General features: G+C 36.4%; 1 protein-coding gene across 1 annotated transcript in view; it reads left to right on the top strand.

Moving 5' to 3' along the window:
- Nucleotides 1–2,592: 2,592 nt before the first annotated feature.
- Nucleotides 2,593–23,939, top strand: part of LOC148436138 (embryonic protein UVS.2-like) — a 40,324-nt gene continuing 18,977 nt past the window's right edge. The window contains exons 1-6 of the mRNA XM_088465344.1: nucleotides 2,593–2,631; nucleotides 17,610–17,744; nucleotides 17,839–17,956; nucleotides 21,241–21,419; nucleotides 21,523–21,604; nucleotides 21,769–21,896. Coding sequence (XP_088321470.1) covers nucleotides 17,615–17,744; nucleotides 17,839–17,956; nucleotides 21,241–21,419; nucleotides 21,523–21,604; nucleotides 21,769–21,896 — 637 coding nt within the window. The 5' untranslated portion in view covers nucleotides 2,593–2,631; nucleotides 17,610–17,614. The remainder of the gene's footprint in view (nucleotides 2,632–17,609; nucleotides 17,745–17,838; nucleotides 17,957–21,240; nucleotides 21,420–21,522; nucleotides 21,605–21,768; nucleotides 21,897–23,939) is intronic.

Raw genomic sequence — 23,939 nt, 5'->3', positions numbered from 1 at the left:
CATTGGTGGGTAGGGGGGTGGCACACATTGGTGGACAGTGAAGTTACATTTAATACAGTACCAATACTCACCAAAGTCCAGAAATCCAGACTTGTTGTGCAGGCTCCTGATCGTGCTTCCTTTTTCTTGCAATCACGATGCTGCACAAGATGGGCATGTGCAGGCTCCTGTCTGTCAAATTTCGCGATGTACGATGAATTGTACAATTAATCGTGAGTAAAAGAATACTCATGATTGGCATCCATCGTGTCCCAGATTGGCAAATCTGCCCTACAGCACGGCACAGCTGAAGATGAGAGATACGACGAGCGGGGACACGCATCGGCATCATGATCAACAGTGGATACTCACGATTTGTCCATATTTTACCAGATTCATCGTGACGATTCATCGAAATCGGCCAAATTGGTTGAAAAATCGCTATGTGTGTGTGGCCAGCTTTATTGTCCCCAGCCCAATCTGACATACCCTAGTGCTGGAAGTATTTTTTTTTTTGTAGACCCTCACTGTTGGTACTTTCCATTTTGCACACTACCAGCCTAGGCTCTGAAGACTATTGCTGGTAGCACTTTTAGTGAGGGAGGGGTACCATTTTCTTTTTAATATTTTTATATTAGAGAACAAACAACCATAGTAATTATATATGTGCAATGATGATGACCACCTTGGAAACTGTATCTGGCCCAGCCACAAGCATCAGCATCACATATGCCTAGTGACAGGTGCATCTGTGAGATTGTGTAGGGCTGCATGTGACTACCCTTAATGTACTCAGGCTGTGTGAGAATAGCACTTTCCCTCCCCTGTTAGGGTGCGTGCAGGTTTGCAATGGCGCATTTGCATATGTTCACTTTGAGCTTGCGCAGTGCGAAATAACGCAAGATACAACAGAAAAGGTGGCATAGTGTTTGTCCTGCATCAGCTCTATAGTGTTAGAATAGTGATGGCGATGTAGCTAAACTAAACAACCCTGTTGTGTAACCAATCTGCATTCAAGATGTGTTCAGGTTTGCAACAGCGCATTGAGCATGCCCAGTGCAAAATGAAACAAGATAAAACACACCAAGGGGTCTATTTACAAAGCTGTGTTAGGAGATAAAGTGAACGGAGATAAGGTACCAGGCAATCAGCTCCTAACTGCCATTTTTCAAACACAGCCTGTGACATGGCAGTTAGGAGTTGATTGGCTGGTACCTTACCTCCGTTCACTTTATCTTTTAATAGCTTAGTACATAGATCCCAAGTGGCATAGTGTGCACACTGCATGAGACTCATAGTGTTAAAAAATGTATAACAATGAGAATAATACTGACAATGTTACTATCCAAAACATCGCTGTTTGTGTGACCAGTAAATAATAAATGCAAACAATTTTATAAATGAAAAAAATATTTATTTTTCAGCGCTCCCCATCTGTCTTGAAAGATTCTGGTAAGTGCGTTTATCTCATGCTTTTTCATCGCCCCATTTCCTCTTTAATCTGCGTCATTCTCCTTGTATACATTTTTTATTAGGAATATCATTTATAATGCCAATTTTACAGACTACCTTATATCATGCATCAAATTGGCAGATTTTTTTTTTATAAATGGCAGAAGTAGTTACCAGGTGAAATAAACATACAGGACAATAGGAATAGTAAACACATAGCTCCCAACAGTCGCAATTTCAACCGGACAGTCCCTCTTAATAAGCACTGTCCTACTGTCCCAGCCACGGGTTGCGGATGGGGTTCGAGAGCACTCAACACTGCAGCTCTGCACACAGAATTCTAAATATGCACAGTATCTAAACAGTGCAGGAGGTGAGCCTGTGGGCAGCCTGGCTACTCAGGGAGTGCTGACCACACCGCCAGAATGATAGAAATGGAGGGCATGCTATGAGGCCATACTTCCATTTTGGGCATGCGCTAGGTAATGATCTTCAAGTACCAAATGTAGAGAGATATACTAAACAAAAAGCATGTAGATATAAAACGCTAATACTATAAATATAAACAGTAACAATTGCATAGGCCAAGTCTCACTTTTTTATTTCCTATATTTTTTTTTCTGATAGACCAATTTTGAGATAAATGTATAAAATTGTCCACGTTTCTGTAATAAAAAATAAAATAACATAATTCTTGCTCACCAACCTTTGCAGGATAGTCCAATGGCCACTGGTCTATTGTCCTTCAATTCCAAAAATATCTCCCTTTCTTTTATTGATGCTTATTTTTTAGCCACTGATCTTTTTATGCAGATCACCTAGTGATTAGAAAACTGTCAGGGAGGTTCTGTGTTTTACAATGATCGGAATAAATGTAAACATGACATTACCCTATTTGTACACAATATAATAATGAAGTGAGGTGTCATATACTGTACACAACAGAGATCTTGACAGTGTTACAGATAAATGCAAAAGTTGCATTTATCATATAATATTGAACTATATACAAAAAAAACACCTGTACCCGGTGACCATTCCCTGTAATAAAATGCAAATGATAGAGATCTGTCCACTGTACAACAGCAGTCAGGAGACTAGACCAAAAAATTATATATACCTGTAATCACTTTGTATGTGCGCTTGTATCTACAGAAGAACCGTATAATCTCTTCAGCAGCATTATTGAAGCCAACAAAGGTATCCGTCTATTAATATGTATATAGTAAATGCTAACTTACAATCTAAATGAGCTACAGTATGTTCACAATCCTATATCTGTAAAAATAGTATTTTCAGTTGTTCCTATGAAATAATTCCTGCAAAGTAAAATAATGTGCAGTTTATACATAATTGTCTTATAAACTCATAAACATAGAATATGTCAATGCAAAAGGAGGTGAACCACCCGGACAGAAATATTAAATGAAGCCACAGATCCTTCCCCTTCACACATAATTCAAAACCAGTAGGTAATATTATTACTAAGATAGTTATAAGGATACACTGTATCACGATTATGGTATAGTAGACCTGTCATATTTTAGACCTGGCATGTTATGTGACATTGACACATACCTATGAAATTCTGATAGACATATATATATATATATATATATATATATTTATTTTGTTCCTATCTATATAGGGAATACTTAGTGTGTTACTATGTATTGACTACATGTTAAGCCATAATATAAACGTGTACTCGTTTCCCGGTACAATTTATTGTTTGAAATAGCAAGAGACATAGCATGTCCTGATAATGATATTGGTAGGAGTTCATTGATGTAATAATAGGGGGATTATTATCACACCAATTAATTTTGTACATACATATTTTAGTATTGATACCCTAACATGCAGGTCTCCTACATATATGGTACAGCGGGATAATTTGTGATATTTATAACATGTTAGCATTTTCATTAGCTCTGATACATTTATTAAATGAATTACCACAGGTTGAATAACAACTTTGCTGTGTTTTAAGATATTAATCTCACTTTCTCTTTTTCATCTTTTTTTCATATTTTTCATATTATTATCATCTATACTATTATTGGCAACATTATTTTTCCTATTATTGTGTGCATATGTCATTTATTTATATAGGATATGTGAGACATTGAGAATTATACTCATATTCAAGAAACGAGAAGAGTGTCCCCGCACAGGCTGAGAAATTCAAATTAGTATTGCCAAATGTTTACAGTTGTGTGGCAGTGAGTGATCAATCTCAAATTGTAGTTGGAAATGTCACTAATTCTGATGCCATCAACTTATATATACACGATTGGCGGTGCTCCCCTAGAGTTAAGATACAATGGAATCAAAAAAAGAAAGGAAAAGAAAACTCTTTTGGCTGGGGGCACAAACTTAATATAATCTATTAAAACAAAGTTTATTACATAATCATCAATTTACGTACATAAAAGACATAACACCATATATAGACAGACAAATTACACAAAGGTTGTATATTTAAGTATCACACTGTTAATTAAACTATTGTTGGACAAATGTATCGTGTTCTGGTCACTTAGTAGTCATCTAAAATGCTTATTGTGATCCAGAATATGTCCTCCAAGTATGAACTGCCGTGTTCATATGTCAAGGCAAAAAATATTTCTAAAAAACATATAGGATGAAGTATCTGTAGGGAATGTCACCAGACTGCCCCCTTACAGTATGGCGTAATATCTGTCAATGATTTGGATTGCCGAAATGAAAGAAGGAAAGAAAGAATAGTGGGTATAAAAGAACTGCACACTTTGAGGAGTGAAATACTGGTGTTAATTCATCTGCATGCATCGAATGATATTAATGAGTGTTAACCTTCTCAGTGGCAGTTATAACAGTCAGAAAATTAAGATGAGTAATAGTCATACTGAAAGAAAGAATCAAGAATGCCATGCATCTGCTTTCAAATCTCTATGCTTCAGCGGCATCGTGCAGAGGAGATAATGATGAGAGTACATATATTGACAATAATTGATCCCTTTTAATAGTTGCATCTGCTTTCGGTCCTACTGTGCCCGGCTCCTGCAGGCCAGTACCGATGAGAGTGCGAAGAAAGATAGAAAAATTTGGCTAAAGTCTGTAGTATTCCACATACATATTAAATAAAGTAATGTACAAATACATATGTGTACGTTTAGATACTTCAAAAAATATCGTTCCGTTATGCCAGGTACCCAATAAGTAATTAAAGACATTTGCTAATGATATAATGCTCCATCCTCCATCATAGTATTCTCTCTAGTTTGTGTCTAAACTCCTAGCCAATGATATGTGCTGTGAGTGTTTATCCTGCTATCTATCCTGTGACTAGTGTCTTTCACTTTACATAAAGTAGTAGGTGAGAGCTCATGCCTTGTCTTGTTCAACTGAGAGTAAATATAATCACAGCACACCTGAGGATCTAGACAGCATTAGGTATGATAGGAAAACTCTAACACTATCGTTTGCTAGTAGATAGTCGTCTGGTTGATTTAATCAATGTTTCTCCTTTGATAATACCTAGAAACAATCATCACGATAGCCATTCCCCCGTTAATTGGGTATTTCAACAATCGATGGTAGTAATGTTGTACTAGGTATCACTCAATATTATACACCTGTTGTCACTGGCTTGAATATACATTTCCCAATGAATTGGAAAGTATCATCACATTAGACATTTGATTTGTGAAAGGGTGTGGCAACAATTAATGGTAATAACGCTGTCTCAGATATCACTCAGTATTCATCAATAGTTGTCACTGGCTTAAATACAGGTTTCCTTTGTTAGACAATGTAATAGATTCAATCTATATTGCCTCTTTTATACTCACTACAAAAACATCATGATTTACATATCCATTGTGAATAGATGCTGTGACAATCGATGGTAATGATACTGTCACAGATATCGCTCAGAATTTGATCTAAAAGTTATCACAAGCTTGAATACAAATTTCCCTTGTCTCTGTCACCTCATTATTCTCAATTCTTACAACTAATGGCATAAAGGTGAGAGACTGTGTGGCAACAGTTGTCACTGGCTCAAATATAGGTTTCCCTTGTCAAACAGCATATAAATATGGCAGGGAGACTCTCACAACAAACGTCAGTAAGTAACCAGAATTGATAGTAGCAGTAAAGTTGAGCATTGCAATTGTGTATGTGTAGTGAGAAGTACCCTGTCAGTAATCAGTGATGTCTTAATAATCACTTGATGATCCGACTGTGGGACAATTTAGATCCTGCATGGCCGGGTAATAATTATCCCTTGTCTGCAAGAATCACAAACCACAAAATATGTGTTTATCAATTGAAGTGTTAGCCACAGGGTGTAAATGATTTGTTACCTTATGCGGCTATAATAGTAGGATGAAGCGTCACCTGGTCTGTAACTGCACCCGCTGTGCGCACAGCGGGAACGGAGGTGCTGCGTCTATCTCCGACGATATCGTTTTGCCTCTGCTGGCTTGTTCACGGTACATTATACTCATATACAGATAGGTCATTATAGATGCATACTACAAATGAGATAATATACATGTGATGTTTTGAGAATGTAATTATAGGGCATTACACATTGGGTGAGATGAATAATAGAATGTAAAAGAGAATCCCGCACCAGGCTATCTGTAATATATTCCTTAGTAGAGTGGGGGCAATCTATCTGCTATCCATATGGATTAAAATGTATAATTAAACCATAGGTGCTTATTATCTCTAGGTGCTACCATTGATTCAAAACTAGCTATATTCAAATCAAGAAAGAAAAAGGAAAAGGAATCAATTTTAAACCGGGCGCACTCAAAACCCCTGTTTTTTAAAAATTATAAATTTTATTCGATATACTTAAAAAAAATATTTTATTATGCTCTTGCTGACAAATATACCAAAAATAAAAGGGGAGGTTATCTATTGCCCGTTACCATTGTCAATCTTAATGAAATGCTAGCTATTGCTCACAACTACACATTAGTACTCCATTACAAAGTATGCCCTAAAATAGGGCTTTCTGAAGCGAAATTTTAAATAAAATGTTTTAATATATAACACAAAAAAATAATAATTTTGTGACCAGAATTAAAAAAAAAAATTCAAATTTATTGTTAAAAACAAGGTTGCATACTGTCATTAATTCAATATATGTATGTATTGCCTTTCTTACATATGTGTATTTAAGCATCCATAATTCTTCTGCGTGAAATGGCAATATAATATTTCATTTGAAAAAAAGGGGGTTATTAAGAAATATGAAAAAACTGAAGAAGATAGCGCTTCCTAGATGATCTGCTATGTGAGAAGAGACTGCTGCCAAAAAGAAGAATTTGTGTGATTACTTCAAATACTAATTGAAAAAATTGGCTGCGCTCAATTCTGCACACTAAGTATATATTATAAATCACACTATAGTGAAAAATACATAAAAAGATTTTAATATGGCAATATTATACACAGATGAAAAATATTCAAAAATGTGTGGAACATGTATATGTTCCTAATAGAAATACATATATACATACATACATACAAACAACATATATTACTGTCAATATTGAATAAAACAGGTTAAATGGATATAGTCAGTGTTCCTGGTCATATTGGGCCAGAAGAAAAGGAATGATTGTTTCTCTTGGATAAAATACACTGTATCTGTGGTAACTTGTGAATTAATTGCAGCAATTGAATATATTGTTGCTATTGAATAGCACGGAATGAGCTCACCCTATTCTGGTAGGGATGTTGTCTGTGATCTGCAGATCAGGGGTCTCAGTATTCAGCGTGTAATGCTGTGTTTGTCCCAAAACTTACAGCGCTTGTACTGTTTCTGTCCATCACTGGAAATCAAATGGTCTCCCTCTTATCACGGAAAATCTTAATGTTGTTGCTCCGCTCCGTGTCAGGCAGTATAATTACTGGTGGAGCCGCCGGCCGGCTCAGCTGTGCAAACACCCAGGAGCGGGCATCTGCAGTGATAGACAAAGTACCCGGTGAGACTTCACACTGGTCTGGACACCCGACCGGACTCCCCCCGTGCACGAAGGAGCGGCAAATATGGGTATCTACAGAGGCAGTCGGGCAATGTGGCTCTCAATGTAAGCTTCTTGGCTGTTTGTAATTCGCTGGAGTCTGTCTATTGGGAGAGCATAAGCGCTGTCTGGTTCAGGATAAGGTATCCGCTTAAAGGGAGAGAAGTGGCTGCTTTCTGGATCATGTACCACAGGATCAGCTGTATGGGCTCAACGCGTTTCCGTGTGTCTACACACCTTCATCAGGAGCATGCTGGGGAGTGGACTTTTACCCTTTTATCCAATTTCTCTTGATTAAAATAGTTTTCAGCTGAAACTTTCACAGGATGTCAATTAAATACATTGAGTTTGATCTCTTCTATATCTTGTATAGTTACAAATAATTTGTTGTGATCATTAATACCCATTAGTGATTTTATAAAATGCTTATCTATAGCAATTCTACTATACACTCTAAAATGATTTCAAATTATACATTCTAATTGTATTTTACACTTTACAATTGTTTTGTCAAGTGGAGACAATTTAGCTGTTTTATTACTCTCACAACCCTTATATTTTATTATATCATAGAAACCGTCATATTAAATGATTAGAATTACAAAAAAATAAGAATAAAAATAAATAGAATAAAAATAAATAGAATAAAAATAAATACAATAGATATATAGATAAAAATAAATATACATAGATATAAAATATAAATATAATTACAATGCAAATAAATGGAATTAGATAAGCTATTCATATATTCTATTATAATGTACAATAGACCTATTCCCAACTTTTAATCAATATATAGACATGTAATTCTATACTGTATACATCTGTATATATATTTATTAATTTCCTTTCATACATTTTGGAAGAGCAACAGTGTTATGCATATCACTACATTATTGTATTATATGTACATTATGTAGTCAATGTTGTGAATAATTAGTCCTATGGTGATAATTGGATATTAACTTACTATAGTCCCAGAGACCTACAGGGAACTGTAGTTGAATCAAGGACTATATGTCAAAATCCACCTCCGCCATTTCATTAAGTCCCTCAGGGTATAAAGTGCGCATTTTATGGATCCAATATGTCTCTCGGAGGCAGAGACGTGAATATCTGTCTCCTCCTCTAACTGTGCTTGTTAGGTGTTCTATATCTATAATCTTTATACATTTAAATTCACCTTGATGTTTTTCAATACAGTGTCTTGGAACTGAATGTTCTATTTTTTTATTAATGACATTCCTTCTGTGTTCTAACATTCTGTCTTTCAATTTTCTTGTTGTGCGGCCAATATATTGTACCCCGCACTCGCATTGAAGAAGATATATCACATATGTGGAATCACAGTTTATAAATGTCTTGATATGGAAGATTTCTTTAGTTACTGATGATATAAATTCTTTGGTTTATTTGATATATATTCACATGTAATACATCTATTGGAGCCGCATCTGTAGCAGCCCACAATATCTGTATTGAGCCACGTGTGTTGTTCAATTTTTTCTCGATTAGATTTGAAAAAAGATGGTGCTAAAAGGTTTCCCAAATTTTTAGCTTTTTTAAAAATAACTCTTGTGCACATTTTTAAATCAGATTTTAATAGTGGATCACTCTTAAGAATCTTTTCATTGTTATGTATAATAGTTTTGATTTTTTTGGCTGCTGAGTTATGCCTAACAATAAACTTGATGGCATGGTTGTAATTGTGGTCTTTATCTTTAATAATTGATTTTGTTTGTGATTGAAATATAAATTTCTATCATTACTACTAATTTTGTTATATGCATCTTCTAAAAGAGATTCAGGATAACCCTTCTCTTTAAAAGCATTAATTAATTTTTTAGAATGCTGATTAAATTCTTCTATGTTGGAACAATTTCTATGTATGCGGCGTAACTGTCCGGCAGGTATATTCTGCAGCCATTTGTGGTAGTGATTACTTTTAAATGGAATAAAGTTATTTGAATCGGTTTCTTTTTGAAACGTACAAGTGGAGATCAATCTATTTACTATAGAGAGGGTGATATCAAGAAAATTAATAGAAAGTGAACTGTAAGTACTGGTAAATGTGAGATGAAAAGAATTAGAATTAAGATATGTTACAAGATTTTCTATTGACTCCCCATCTCCATCCCATATGAAAAATAAATCGTCTATGTATCTCCCGTATAGGACCAGGTTTGCTCCAAACCCGCCTCTCCTCCAAGAGGCCCATATACAGGTTGTCGAAGCTCGGAGCAAACCTGGTCCCCATTGCAGTTCCGCAGGTTTGAAGGAAGTGTTGATCATTAAAGACAAAATGATTATGGGTAAGTATAAATGAAATGCTGTCTAGTATAAATGATTTTTTTATTGTGATCCATAGTATCATTTAATTGAAGAAAATGGTTTGTGGCTTCTATACCCATTTTATGTGGAATGTTTGTGTACAGTGCCTGTACATCACATGTAAGAAATTGGTACGTGGGTAGCCACTGCACAGATTGGATCATTTTCAGAAATTGAGTAGTATCTTTAATATGTGATCTGAGGGTCTGAGCCAAGGGCTGGAGATCAATATAAAATGATAAATTCGAAGTTAGTGATCCTATGCCCGATATAGTAGTAGACTTATGGATTTTAGGTAGATGGTAGTAGGTAGCGGTAATAGGATGAGAGGGAAATAAAAAGGAAAATGTTTCTTTAGATATCACTCCTTTTTCCAATGCTTCAGAAAGGAGTAACCTCAATTCTTTTTGGAATTGGCCTGATGGATCTTTTTCTAATATTTTGTAAAATTTGGGATTTTTAAGTTGGCGATAAGCTTCATTAAGATAATCTATTTTGTCCTGTATGATGAGCCCTCCGCCTTTATCAGCAGCCTTAAAGATAATTGATTCATCAGACATTAGTTGTTTGAGGGCTAGTCTCTCTGGACCAGACAGATTATCTGAATATAGAGTAGTTTTGCCCCCCTCCTGGATACATAACGTTTTGAATTCCTCTAATGTGGTCTTATAAAACATGTCAATTTGGGTACTCTTACTATGAATTGGGAAAAACCTTGATTTACATTTAAATTTACTTTATGCCTGTGAATTATCAGCATTATTAATATCATATATGACTATAGGGCTGGGAACAGATGTATTGTTCAGACTGGAGTTTTCTGAAATTAATGTCTCTAGAATATCAATATAGGGATCGTCTGTAGAATCCAGTATAATAGGTTGTGCATTTTCTGATATTTTCATTTGATTAATTTTTTTTAAGGTAAAAAATCTTTTTCTGCATAAACATCTTACATAACGGTTCAATTCAGTGAAGAGTTCAAATAGATTCGGTCTATTTGAAGGTGCAAATTTTAACCCTTTCATCAGTAACTTTATTTGGGAGTCTGTGAGGATTTTTGAGGATAGATTATAGATGCCTTTTGGCCTTATTGTATTTTGGCATTTTTTCTTATTTGTCTTAGCTCCTCATCTGTTTCCTCTCCTTCTTTTTCCCTTGTTCTTTTTGGTGTAAATAGCTGTATCGGTTCGTATCGATTTTTTTGAGAGAACGGTCCCTCTATTGGAAAATTTAGATCTGTGTGATTTGATCTTTGAAAAGGGCGATTTTGATGGTTAATATGTGAATTTAATTTTTTTGGTCTAGCTCCCTGCCATCTATAAGGGCTCGAGATGGCTTGGTTAGAATGTCTATTGATGGGTTTAGTGGAAAATTGTTGTTTCCTTGTTTCTATAAATAATTTCGGTGTATAATGGTCTGTCGGTGTAAGGGTTCGTGTTTGTATTTGATTATAATTATTTGAGTAATGTTCCTGTTGTGGAGCTGACTGTCTCTTTATTTTCTTGTATGTATGTATCTGGTTATTTTTATAATCTGTACAGTTTCTATGAAATTTTGTATTTTTGGTTTGAATAATCTCACTTTCAAATCTCTGTACTCTTTTACTCACAAGTATGTCTCTTTCCTGAAACAATGGATGAAAAAAATAGAACATTCAGTTCCAAGACACTGTATTGAAAAACATCAAGGTGAATTTAAATGTATAAAGATTATAGGTATAGAACACCTAACATGCACAGTTAGAGGAGGAGACAGATATTCACGTCTCTGCCTCCGAGAGACATATTGGATCCATAAAATGCGCACTTTATACCCTGAGGGACTTAATGAAATGGCGGAGGTGGATTTTGACATATAGTCCTTGATTCAACTACAGTTCCCTGTAGGTCTCTGGGACTATAGTAAGTTAATATCCAATTATCACCATAGGACTAATTATTCACAACATTGACTACATATAATACAATAATGTAGTGATATGCATAACACTGTTGCTCTTCCAAAATGTATGAAAGGAAATTAATAAATAAATATATATACAGATGTATACAGTATAGAATTACATGTCTATATATTGATTCAAAGTTGGGAATAGGTCTATTGTTCATTATAATAGAATATATGAATAACTTATCTAATTCCATTTATTTGCATTGTAATTATATTTATTTTTATCTATATATCTATTGTATTTATTTTTATTCTATTTATTTTTATTTTTTTGTAATTCTAATCATTTAATATGACAGTTTCTATGATATAATAAAATATAAGGGTCGTGAGAGTAATAAAACAGCTAAATTGTCTCCACTTGACAAAACAATTGTAAAGTGTAAAATACAATTAGAATGTATAATTTGAAATCATTTTAGAGTGTATAGTAGAATTGCTATAGATAAGCATTTTATAAAATCACTAATGGGTATTAATGATCACAACAAATTATTTGTAACTATACAAGATATAGAAGAGATCAAACTCAATGTATTTAATTGACATCCTGTGAAAGTTTCAGCTGAAAACTATTTTAATCAAGAGAAATTGGATAAAAGGGTAAAAGCCCACTCCCCAGCATGCTCCTGACGAAGGTGTGTAGACACACGGAAATGCGTTGAGCCCATACAGCTGATCCTGTGGTACATGATCCAGAAAGCAGCCACTTCTCTCCCTTTAAGCGGATACCTTATCCTGAACCAGACAGCGCTTATGCTCTCCCAATAGACAGACTCCAGCGAATTACAAACAGCCAAGAAGCTTACATTGAGAGCCACATTGCCCGATTGCCTCTGTAGATACCCATATTTGCCGCTCCTTCGTGCACGGGGGGAGTCCGGTCGGGTGTCCAGACCAGTGTGAAGTCTCACCGGGTACTTTGTCTATCACTGCAGATGCCCGCTCCCGGGTGTTTGCACAGCTGAGCCGGCCGGCGGCTCCACCAGTAATTATACTGCCTGACACGGAGCGGAGCAACAACATTAAGATTTTCCGTGATAAGAGGGAGACTGTTTGATTTCCAGTGACGGATAGAAACAGTACAAGCGCTGTAAGTTTTGGGACAAACACAGCATTACACGCTGAATACTGAGACCCCTGATCTGCAGATCACAGACAACATCCCTACCAGAATCGGGTGAGCTCATTCCGTGCTATTCAATAGCAACAATATATTCAATTGCTGCAATTAATTCACAAGTTACCACAGATACAGTGTATTTTATCCAAGAGAAACAATCATTAGTTTTCTTCTGGCCCAATATGACCAGGAACACTGACTATATCCATTTAACCTGTTTTATTCAATATTGACAGTAATATATGTTGTTTGTATGTATGTATGTATGTATGTATGTATGTATTTCTATTAGGAACATATACATGTTCCACACATTTTTGAATATTTTTCATCTGTGTATAATATTGCCATATTAAAATCTTTTTATGTATTTTTCACTATAGTGTGATTTATAATATATACTTAGTGTGCAGAATTCAGCGCAGCCAATTTTTTCAATTGGTTATTAAGAAATCATAACTCTTATAGTTAAGTGAAAAACCCTTATTAAGGTGCTTATTACATGCTGGTAGAGGTAGTAGATATAAATGCTATTTAGCTAGATTTATTTTCCGGATAATTATCCAAATAATGTTGGAGCTCCTGGCTATTATATCAATTCTTTCTCACCAGTCATATATACAGAGATACAGTGTTGCTTGTTATTGTAACACATTAAGGATAAGGAAACATGTGTTGCTATTTCCCTTCCTAATACATAACAGTTACAGAAACACTGGGATAGATCCTTTCTTCTGCAATTTATCCTTGCTATCAATTCCTATTCCCTCATGTACCACTACTCTTGTTAGTTAAAGCTCTGTCTTATTTTTCTAATTCTCTCCGTTGAGCAGGGCAGTAAACCTGTCAGTATTTTAATTGATGAGATAACAAGGCCGTGCATCTCACTGCTTATTATAAAATAAACAATATAGGATTATATATACTTGTTTATATTAGCACTATACACATTAATCACTATATTGTAGATATAAATGGATATAATCCTATATTGTTTATTTTATAATAATAATAGACACTAATACTGTTATATAATAAATTATGATCATAGAATAAATAGGGTAGGTAATTACTATTGGAATATATCACTACATCAATTTAATAGATAGATAATTATTTGTTTATTTGGGATTTAGTAACTACACTGAAATAATATACATATCACTATTGAACAATATCACAATATTAATTTTGTGAATTAATAGACAATTATTTGTGCTGGATTATATAGTTACATTTAAATAATACAGATTTACACATGTGTGTGTATATATGTATATGTACATATATATGTGTGTATATGTATGTATGTATGTACATGTATGCGTCATTAATATATGGGATTGTTATATGTGAGCAGATGATGTAATATTTGTTTTTTTAATAATCAAATTCTTTGCATGACAGAAACTATATGATTAATAATGACTGGTATCATTTATCGGGTCAAAATTATATTTAGAGAAAGAGATAAGAGGGAGTCTTTATGACTATAACTTGAAATGACCTATAGGAGGACAAAATTGGAGCAGAATATAAGTCATCTGGGCGATGATAGGAGAGAACTATTGAATGACATGATTGGCTGAACAGTGCTATTTAAATCCTCCCTCTGGTGGGCTTCGGCTCTATGAGCCTTGAAAAAGCTATTAAGCGAAATGCGCATTGGCGTCTGCTGCATGCTGCACTACTTATTGTGAAATGTCCGGCTACTTACATATGTGATAATGATAGAATGTTATATGTAGATAATCGTTACATGCTATATAGTGTGCTTTGAACCTGTATAAGAGATATTGAGCTCATGATTAAGAGGAGATTTTAGTGAGAGAGCGGGTGGCACACTAGCAATGCCGGTCCCGGCATCAGGTGTGTAGTACACAGGAACTCACAGACTCCTGTATCACAGAAACAAACACGAATATGTCTGGTACAAATAGTGATTGATTCCGGCACCCTATGTGGGAATGTGTTGTGAGTGTTAAACTTCGGCATAAGCAGTGAGACGCATGGCCATGTTATCTCATCAATTTAAAATACTGACAGGTTTACTGCCCTGCTCAACGGAGCTTAAACTAACAAGAGTAGGGGTACACGAGGGAATAGGAATTGATATCAAGGATAAATTGCCGAAGAAAGGATCTATCCCCGTGTTTCTGTAACTGTTATGTATTAGGAAGGGAAATAGTAACACATGTTTCCTTTTCCTTAATGTGTTACAATAACAAGCAACACTGTATCTCTGTATATATGACTGGTGAGAAAGAATTGATATAATAGCCAGGAGTTCCAACATTATTTGGATAATTATCCAGAAAATAAATCTAGCTAAATAGCATTTACATCTGCTACCTCTACCAGCATGTAATAAGCACCTTAATAAGGGTTTTTCATGTAACTATAAGAGTTATGATTTCTTAATAACCCCCTTTTTTTCAAATTATATAATAAATTGCCATTTCAGGCAGAAGAATTATGGATGCTTAAATACACATATGTAAGAAAGGCAATACATACATATATTGAATTAATGACAGCATGTGACCTTGTTTTTAGCAATAAATTAGAAAAAAAAATTTAATTCTTGTCACAAAATTTTTTTTTCTTGTCTATCACTCTGTACTTTTGTGTTATATAATAAAACATTTTATTTATATTTCGCTTCAGAAGGCCCTATTTTAGGGCATATTTTGTAATGGAGTACCAATGTGTAGTTGTGAGCAATAGCTAGCATTTCATTAAGATTGACAATGGTAAGAGGCAATAGATAACCTCTCCTTTTATTTTTGGTATATTTGTCAGCCAGAGCATAATAAAATATTTTTTTAAAGTATATTGAATAAAATGTATAATTTTTAAAAACAGGGGTTTTGAGTGCACCCGGAGTTTAAAATTGATTCCTTTTCCTTTTTCTTTCTTGATTTGAATAGAGATGAATAATAGATTGTTGAAATATAGTAGTGTAGAACACCTTTATTGTTATTAAACTGATTCCATTTACCTGCTTTTCATTCATTTTTTCTGTATTCCCGAGTGGTATGAGTAGGAACCAATGGGCAAGCTGACAGGCTGCTCTGATTGGTCCTCTCAACAGTCAATCATTATTAGAGCCACGGATTGGCTGAAACATATATCAAATAGGATAGTGCTATGATTGGCCGATGCATGCTTTTTAAGCACTATCAACCCTATACACTGGTTGATCCTATGACTAAGCTAATTATGCGAAATGCGCGTCAGGAGACACGCTGCACACGCTTTTAGCATGTGCATTGTTTTAATGTGTTGTTAATCACTGTTCCATGAAAGTCAATAATGCATTTCTTTGGGGTGTCTGTTAGACGGAGGGACGCAGTTAATGGATGCTGGTGACTCATATCTAATGAGAAAGGCTCAGTGAGAGCGGATACACGTGATCTTTAGTAGACCAAGGGAGGCACATAGATACATTGTATCATGATCATAGCACTATAGATCATATATACTCTAGACCTGGCAAACTATATAACAGAAGACAGAGACATATACTTAGCTATTTATATAGACTTTTTTGTCTTTCACACATACACTTAGTCCACTGCTCTTATTTGTGTAGAGGGAGTATTAAGTTAGCACGTTATTGTGTACTGGCTATGTGTTCAGCCATAATATAAACGTGTATCACCTTTCTCCGCACACTTGTAATCGGAGACAGTAACAGACACAGTGTGTTATGGTAATTTTACTGACAAGAGCTCACGGATAAAATGTTATATCATTATACTTGATTCATTAGCTCAGAAAGCAGCAGTACCTGGATCATAGATTAACCTCTCTAGGTACGCATTGTAGAGCCATGTACCCTATCACACTATTCCCGTCTATATAAGGAGCATTGTGTGAGCATGTCATTTTGTGTTGGCTACACATTTAGCTGCAACATAAGCATGTAGCCCTTCCCTTGTATATCATTAACTTGAGATGTGAATAGATACAGTGTATCATGATCATCTTATTGTGAGGAGCTCACTGACATAACATTAGGTGGATTAATATATTCTATTCTAGAATTCATAGTACATCTTGGCCTGTATATTAACCCTCGATCTAGAAGGAGTTTGTTGACTTATAGTTACTCCTATTCCCTATCAATTGTCAGCCAGATATATGATAGATATCGAGTATACTTTTTGTGATACTATTATTAGTCCAGCAGTCCATGTTACACTCAACTAATCACTATACTGAATATAATAGCAGGACTTGTATATTAGACGCTGAATCATTACTGAATGTACCTACTGTGTTGTGTAACTTAGTATACAGACACCCGTTTGACACATAAATCTTAAGCCACTGGGCTATATGATATTGAGATATAAACAGAAGCATTAATATAGACAACAAACAGTGGTTGCACCATTTTATTAATGTTTATATATAATTTTTCTATATTTCGCTTACTATTTTAGATAGGAATAATAAAAGTTATATTTTAATTCACATACAATTTTCCCCGACTTCAAATATCACTTACTGTTATATTGCATGCCCAGATCTGTGAGTGCCCCTTTAAGGAATATATTTTTTCTTCTAGTGTTTAAACATAGAATATGTGACATTTTTGAATGGATAGATTGATGGGTATAAAATTATTAAAACAAAATTATACCATAGACTTTAGATAACTATCTAACCTTGATCTTACACACAGTACACTGACATATGAATGTTTCGCCTCCTTTTCCTGATTAATGTAGATCTTATGGTGCCTGTAATAGAAGGCGACATAATAATACATACTGGACGTAGCGCCATCAGCTGTACAAGTTGCTTGTGGCCCAAATCTGCGGATGGGACTGTCCATGTGCCGTATACCTTATCCTCTGATTATAGTGAGTTTCCTCTTCATTTATGTTATACTAATATAGATAATGACATTGATGCGTCAATGTAGTGTAATAAATATGCAATGTAACTTCTCCACAGGTGCCAGTGATGTCAAAGTGTTCACAAATGCTATGCAGGAGTTTGAGACATTGACCTGTGTGAGGTTTGTACCTCGTACTAAAGAGGAGGATTTCCTCAACATCGTCTCCTCACAGGGGTATGTGCTTGCTCACGATATCAAAAAGGATGTTTATTAAATGTACAAATGATATCAGACTTGGAAATGTTTGGACTAAATTGCATATATTGTAGGTGTGTGCACAAAATGTATATATTTATTTATTATATACAAAGTGGCTTGAAAACTATTCAACCTCCTAAAAGGTCAACAGATATGTCTGTATTACATGTGACTTAAGCTGGGTACACATACAAATTTTCTGTCCAACCATCCAACTATTTGATTGGTTGGAATGAAAATCTGGTAAAGTATGAAAGCAAATGACAATCAGCAATTTGCTCCAAAACGCTGGAAAATGGACAAAAACCGTTGTTTGAACAAGTTGTTTAGTTCAAACATTTAACAAACTTGTCTGACGACCATTTATATCTGTTTTCTGGCATTTAGGAGCAAATTACTGATCATCATTTACTCCCATATGTTACCAGATTTTCATTCCAACCAATCAACTAGTTGGATGGTTGGACAGAAAATCTTTACATGTGTACCCAGCCTTACAGTTTCTTCACGACAATGTTTTTGTTGTGAATGAGTACTGTAGGCTCTTAGAGTAAATTGTCGAAGTCATAAATTATTATATATCCAACTTTTGTTTTACATAAAAACTGAAAAATGTTGCTAGCTTAAACCTTCAAACCCCTATGCTATAGGGCCTCCAAGCTTACACAGATGAAAGATAATTGCACTAATGATTGGCTTTCAATTAGCTGCCTGTGAATCATTAAAAAGTCAGCTTGTATGGATAGGGCCTATGTATCAAAACTTGATAGAGAAAATTGTGAGAGAAAAAGTATTAATCGATCCGCTCCTAACGGTCACCCTGAGGGAGAAATGTTCTAAGTCTTGGAGAGGGAAAAAGTGAAGAGAGAAAAAGTACCAACCAATCAGCTCCTAACTGTCACTTTACAGTCTGTTTTTGAAAACTGACAGTTAGGAGCTCATTGGTTGGTACTTTTTCTCTCTCCACTTTCTTTCTCTCCAAGACTTAGAACATCTCTCCCTCAGGGAACTACAGAATTCAGTGGTAAGAATGGACTGAAAATGCATCAGTCAACCATATCAAAAGCTCTTCATACACCTGGCCTGTAACTCCCATACACAGGGCCAGATGAACAATGGGGTGGATGAAGCTACAGCTCCGGGCCTCCAAATAAAAATAGACCCATCATCATAACAACATGATGTTGACTGACCATCTGCTGTCTGCACGGTCAGCCATAAATAATAAGTAGTAAAACTGTATTTCTATTTTCTTCACATACTTAAGCATTTTTTTATTTTACATATTTAGGGAGACATTGGGGCTGAGATAATAGGGGGTATAGATGCCCATGTGGAACTGGCCACACCCACACAGCAATGGTCACACCTCCTATGCTTCTCGTAATAGGCCCTTGAACATTTTCAGCTCCAGGCCCATGTGGCCCTCAATCCGGCCCTGCCCATACAGGCCAGGTGTATGTTGAATAGAAAGATACCATTACTGAAGATAAAGCACATGAAATCACATGGAATTTGCCAGAAAACATCCGGGTGAGTAGAGTAGCTAGAGTAGACCCTAGGCCACCGGAAATGTCAATGGTGCAACCAATGTTGTCTCAATGTACAGACCATGCAGCTGGAAATTGGGCATCTCACCGCTCGTACACTCCATCGCACTGTGTAGTACAAAGAGATGGCTGAGATTAGAGAGCAGTTGTGAGCTCGGCTGCATTACCAACCATCTCTGTACTAGGCCCTCTTCCCATTTCTCAGCAGACATCATCCCAACAGTAAAGTATGAGAGTGGCAGCATCATGGTGTGGATGAGTTTCTGCAGTTGGGACTGAGTATGTTGATTACATTGAAAGACCAATGGTGCGAAATACAGGGAGATATTCCAGACAATTTGATTCAATCTGCTAGAAACCTAAAGCTCCCAAGCACAAGGCCAAAACAACATTGTAATGGATGAACAATAAAAAGGTGGATGTTCTACAATGGTCAGGTCAAAGTTCTGGGGCCAAATGGAATACAGTGGCTTGTGATCATTAGCCACTGTGGGAAGTTATGCGAGCCTCCGCATATTTTTAAAGTGGCAATCATTTTAAAGGCTAAACCAGCTTGGTGTAGCCTTTAAAGTGAATGCCGCTTTAAAAATATGGGGAGACCCGTATAAATTCCCACAGCGGCTGACGATCGCAAGTTATTCCATATAGCCCCATATCTCAATCCAATTTGGTATCAGTGGCACTATTTGATAATTGCAGGTGCAAATCTGCAAGGATGAGTGGGCAAAAATTACCCATAAACATGGCAATCACCTAGAAACTTTACAGTACTACAACAGCCTTAAAGTTGTTATTGTTAAGTTGTTATATTCTACCAAATACTAACCTGCATGGGGTTGGAAACTTATGCAAGCAGCAAATTTTTTTAATTCTACAGACAAATAAAATTGATGATGAATTTTAAAATGTACATTAAGAGCCTACTGGTTCAGAATAAAAATACTGTCTGGAACATTCTGCCTAAGCTTCATTTGTAAAACAGACAAATCTTTTAACTTTTGAAGAATGTTGAATACTTTTGCAAGTCACTGTATATTGTCAGAAAATAAAATATACTGTAGTTATCCTGTTCTGGTTTGGTATGGGATACTAGCGGTCAGGATACCGACAGTGGCCTCCTGACTGTCAGAATTCCGACAGAATTTGGTAAGTAACCCTCCTCATAACTCACCTTTCCCGTAACCTAACCCTAACCCTTCCCTCTGCATTCTAGCCCTAACCATCCCCTGCAGCTTAACCCTACCCCTCCCCTCCAAAAGCCTAAACCTAAATTTCACCTTAGTGCCTAACCCATAAAAATAACCCTTAGCTCAATATTCACCATTGGGATGTCAGCGGTCATGATTCAGACTGCTGTTGGGATCCCGGCACTGTGATTCTGATTGGTCACATCCTGACCAGTAGGATGCTGACTACATCCCACCTGTTCTTGTAACTCTACAAACCTTACTTTAGAAACAGTGTAACCTTTTTCTTTTTAAGTACGTCTTTATTTTCCTGGAAGAAAGGAACAGAGGAACCCGTCATCGCTTCTGCATTTGAAGATGAAACACTCACAATCTAAGCAGAATACACTTAATATTCACAAGTGTCTATAATATCCCTAACATTTTTTGTTTCTCAAATGGCTCAAAATGTGTCCATTATTTTGGTGTATAAACTGTACTGTAGCCATTGCACAGACTGTTATACCTTCCTATCATCTTCTAGCTGTACGTCATATGTTGGACGAACAGGTGGAGCCCAGATGGTTGGATTAGATGTTGGTGGCTGCATATACAGAGGGATTATACAACATGAACTAGATCACACCCTGGGATTTTACCATGAGCATACAAGGAGTGACCGTGATGACTATGCCACCATCATGTTACAGTACATCTCACCAGGTACAATGCACAAGGCAATTACTCTAATACTGATTACATATTTTTATTACTTAAAGAAAATGTTGTGTTTACACTGAAATGTAATAGAGATTTCCTTTTACAGAAAATGTGCAAAATTTTGTCACACAAAACACTAACAACCTGGGTCTGGCTTATGATTATGGCTCTGTGATGCATTACGACAAGTAAGTTGTTGCATTTTGCCATGAGCAGTGTTATTAAATGATAAATGATAGTGCTGTAAAGTCATTAGAACACATAGATGTTACAATGGATTTTTGTATAATGTATAGTTCTAGGTAGCACTAATGACCATTGAATACTGTTATGTCTCTTGTCTATGTGGCAGGTATGCCTACTCTAACACCTCCAACCAACCAACCATTGTACCCAAGCCTGACCCTACTGTACCCATTGGCCAAAGGAATGGACTGAGTATCTTGGATGTTGCTAAAATTAACCGACTCTACCAGTGCAGTAAGTATTGGTTGCTATATAGAGGCTTATTAGGAGTTGAACACAAGTCAATTTTGATTGGTTTTGTGAAGAAAGATGGATATATATGGATAATCCACACAAGAGGTAAAATTATGTAAACTGTATATTAGATAAAACACTGCTTCCCAAACTAATAATCCAGTTTATATCATATTGTTGTTGGATGGTGAGAAAAAGGAAAGTACTTGGTATTGAAGCAATCTTGCACTATTATGTATAAAGATATAAAACTTTTGTTATACTGATATAAAAGCTGCAAAATATATATATATATATATTTTATTTTTTTTCCAGTGCAGACACCAGAGAGCAGCACACAATTTCTTTAGAAAAAGCCTCACAAGGTTATTGAAACATTTTTAAAAAAAGAGTATTAACAAAATATTAAAGTGATACTTATCAGTGAAGCCATCATTCCAACAAATGGCAATTCCTGCTCAATTTGCCATAGCATTTTACATCCTCATATGTTAAGGCTGCCCAACGACAATTGTTTTGATGCTGTCACCACACCTTCCGTAAGGGTACCTAATTAATCCACTGCAAGTGTAATACTCAGCTGACTCATCATTGTGTACTCAGCAGCAGGGGCACCTAGAGGGGGGGGAGCGGGTACAGATTACCCGGGCCCGGGCTTCCTGAGGGGCCCGGCGGGGGCCCCTATCTAGCACCGCCCCTCCCCTCCCTCACAGCAGCCCAGTACACAGTGTGTGCTAAGATGCCAGGGGGAGACTGCTCATGGCTGCTGTGCAGCAGCTACAGTAGTCTCCGATGCCTGTGCGGGGGAGCGATCAGACTGATCGCGCCCCCCCCAGCTTTGCGCCGGGCAGAGGGGGCTTAGAGCGCCCCCCCTCCCCAGCGCGCAAATATTTTTTGTTTTTTCGGGAAGGGGGCATGGCCACGCCTCCCACTATTAGGCCACGCCCCCTGTTAATCGGGCCCGCCGTGGCTCTTGGTGGGCCTGCTCAGCGGTCATGAAGGAAGCTCAGTTTGGTAGAATGTTTGGCCCTTACTCAGAGTCTCTGTTGCAGTTTCTGTTTTTGTCCCTGGTGGGGGTGATTCCAATGAAGGTTCTGGGGAAATTCTGCATTATCCAGCATTTGTCTTATTATAAAGGCTCCCTGGTTAATGATGCAATTCCTAAAGACCTGTGCTGAGTTACTTATCAGTCATTTGGCAATGCTTTGGATATTTTTAGGTCCTTCGCGTCTGGGGCTCTTGTGGCTAGGATTGTGTCCAATATACTGTATGTCAGGGATGTTGGTGCATATATTTTAGAGATGTGGGTTTGGTTTTCCTGAAACTCCAACTTAGGGGTATTAAGTCAAATCAATTCCTAGTCCAGAATCACTTTCCGGATCTGATTAGAACACAGAGTCCCAGCTCGAGTCTGCAGTCAGTTTGGAACTCAGATTTAAAAAACAAACTCAGGTTTTAGATTGCATGTAAACATGTCCAAATTACATGATTTTAGCCAAATTTATTTAATCCAAAACAAAACACTTGAGAGTGGTTTTGCCAAAACCAAAAACAAAACACGATGATGAATTAGAACCAAAACACAGGGGGTCCACACACATCTCTGGGATATATATATATATATCCCAATCACCTTCTCATTGTGGGTATGGTAGGCATGGGTATGGTAGGTATGGTATTGAGCTAGTTGTTAACCTTATGTCACCCTATTATGGTGGTATGCTATGCAACCTTCAGTGAGGAATGTGTACATGGGGTAATACAGTACGTTTGAGCAGCATCCCACATGTATACTCAGAAATGTCTGGAGTAATGGGTAGCACTCTTGAAGTACAATTCAATGGAGTGGATCCCAAACCCTGGTGGACTTCTTATAGAGTCTCTCAAAAGTTTGTGCTGCTCTAAGACAGCACTGCACCATATGGTCCTGCAGGTGCCCATATTTTCTTTGCTCAGTCAGCCTCTCCAGTCTGTTTACTACAAACTGCGAAGTTCACCAGTTTGTTGGGCTGTGCTGAAGCAGCCCTATGACCAGATGTCTTG

Source organism: Taudactylus pleione, unplaced genomic scaffold (assembly GCF_031769625.1).
Source record: "Taudactylus pleione unplaced genomic scaffold, aTauple2 ptg001956l, whole genome shotgun sequence".
Taxonomy (NCBI): domain Eukaryota; kingdom Metazoa; phylum Chordata; class Amphibia; order Anura; family Myobatrachidae; genus Taudactylus; species Taudactylus pleione.
Note: the sequence above shows the minus strand (reverse complement) of the source record. Positions and strands in the feature narration are given on the sequence as shown.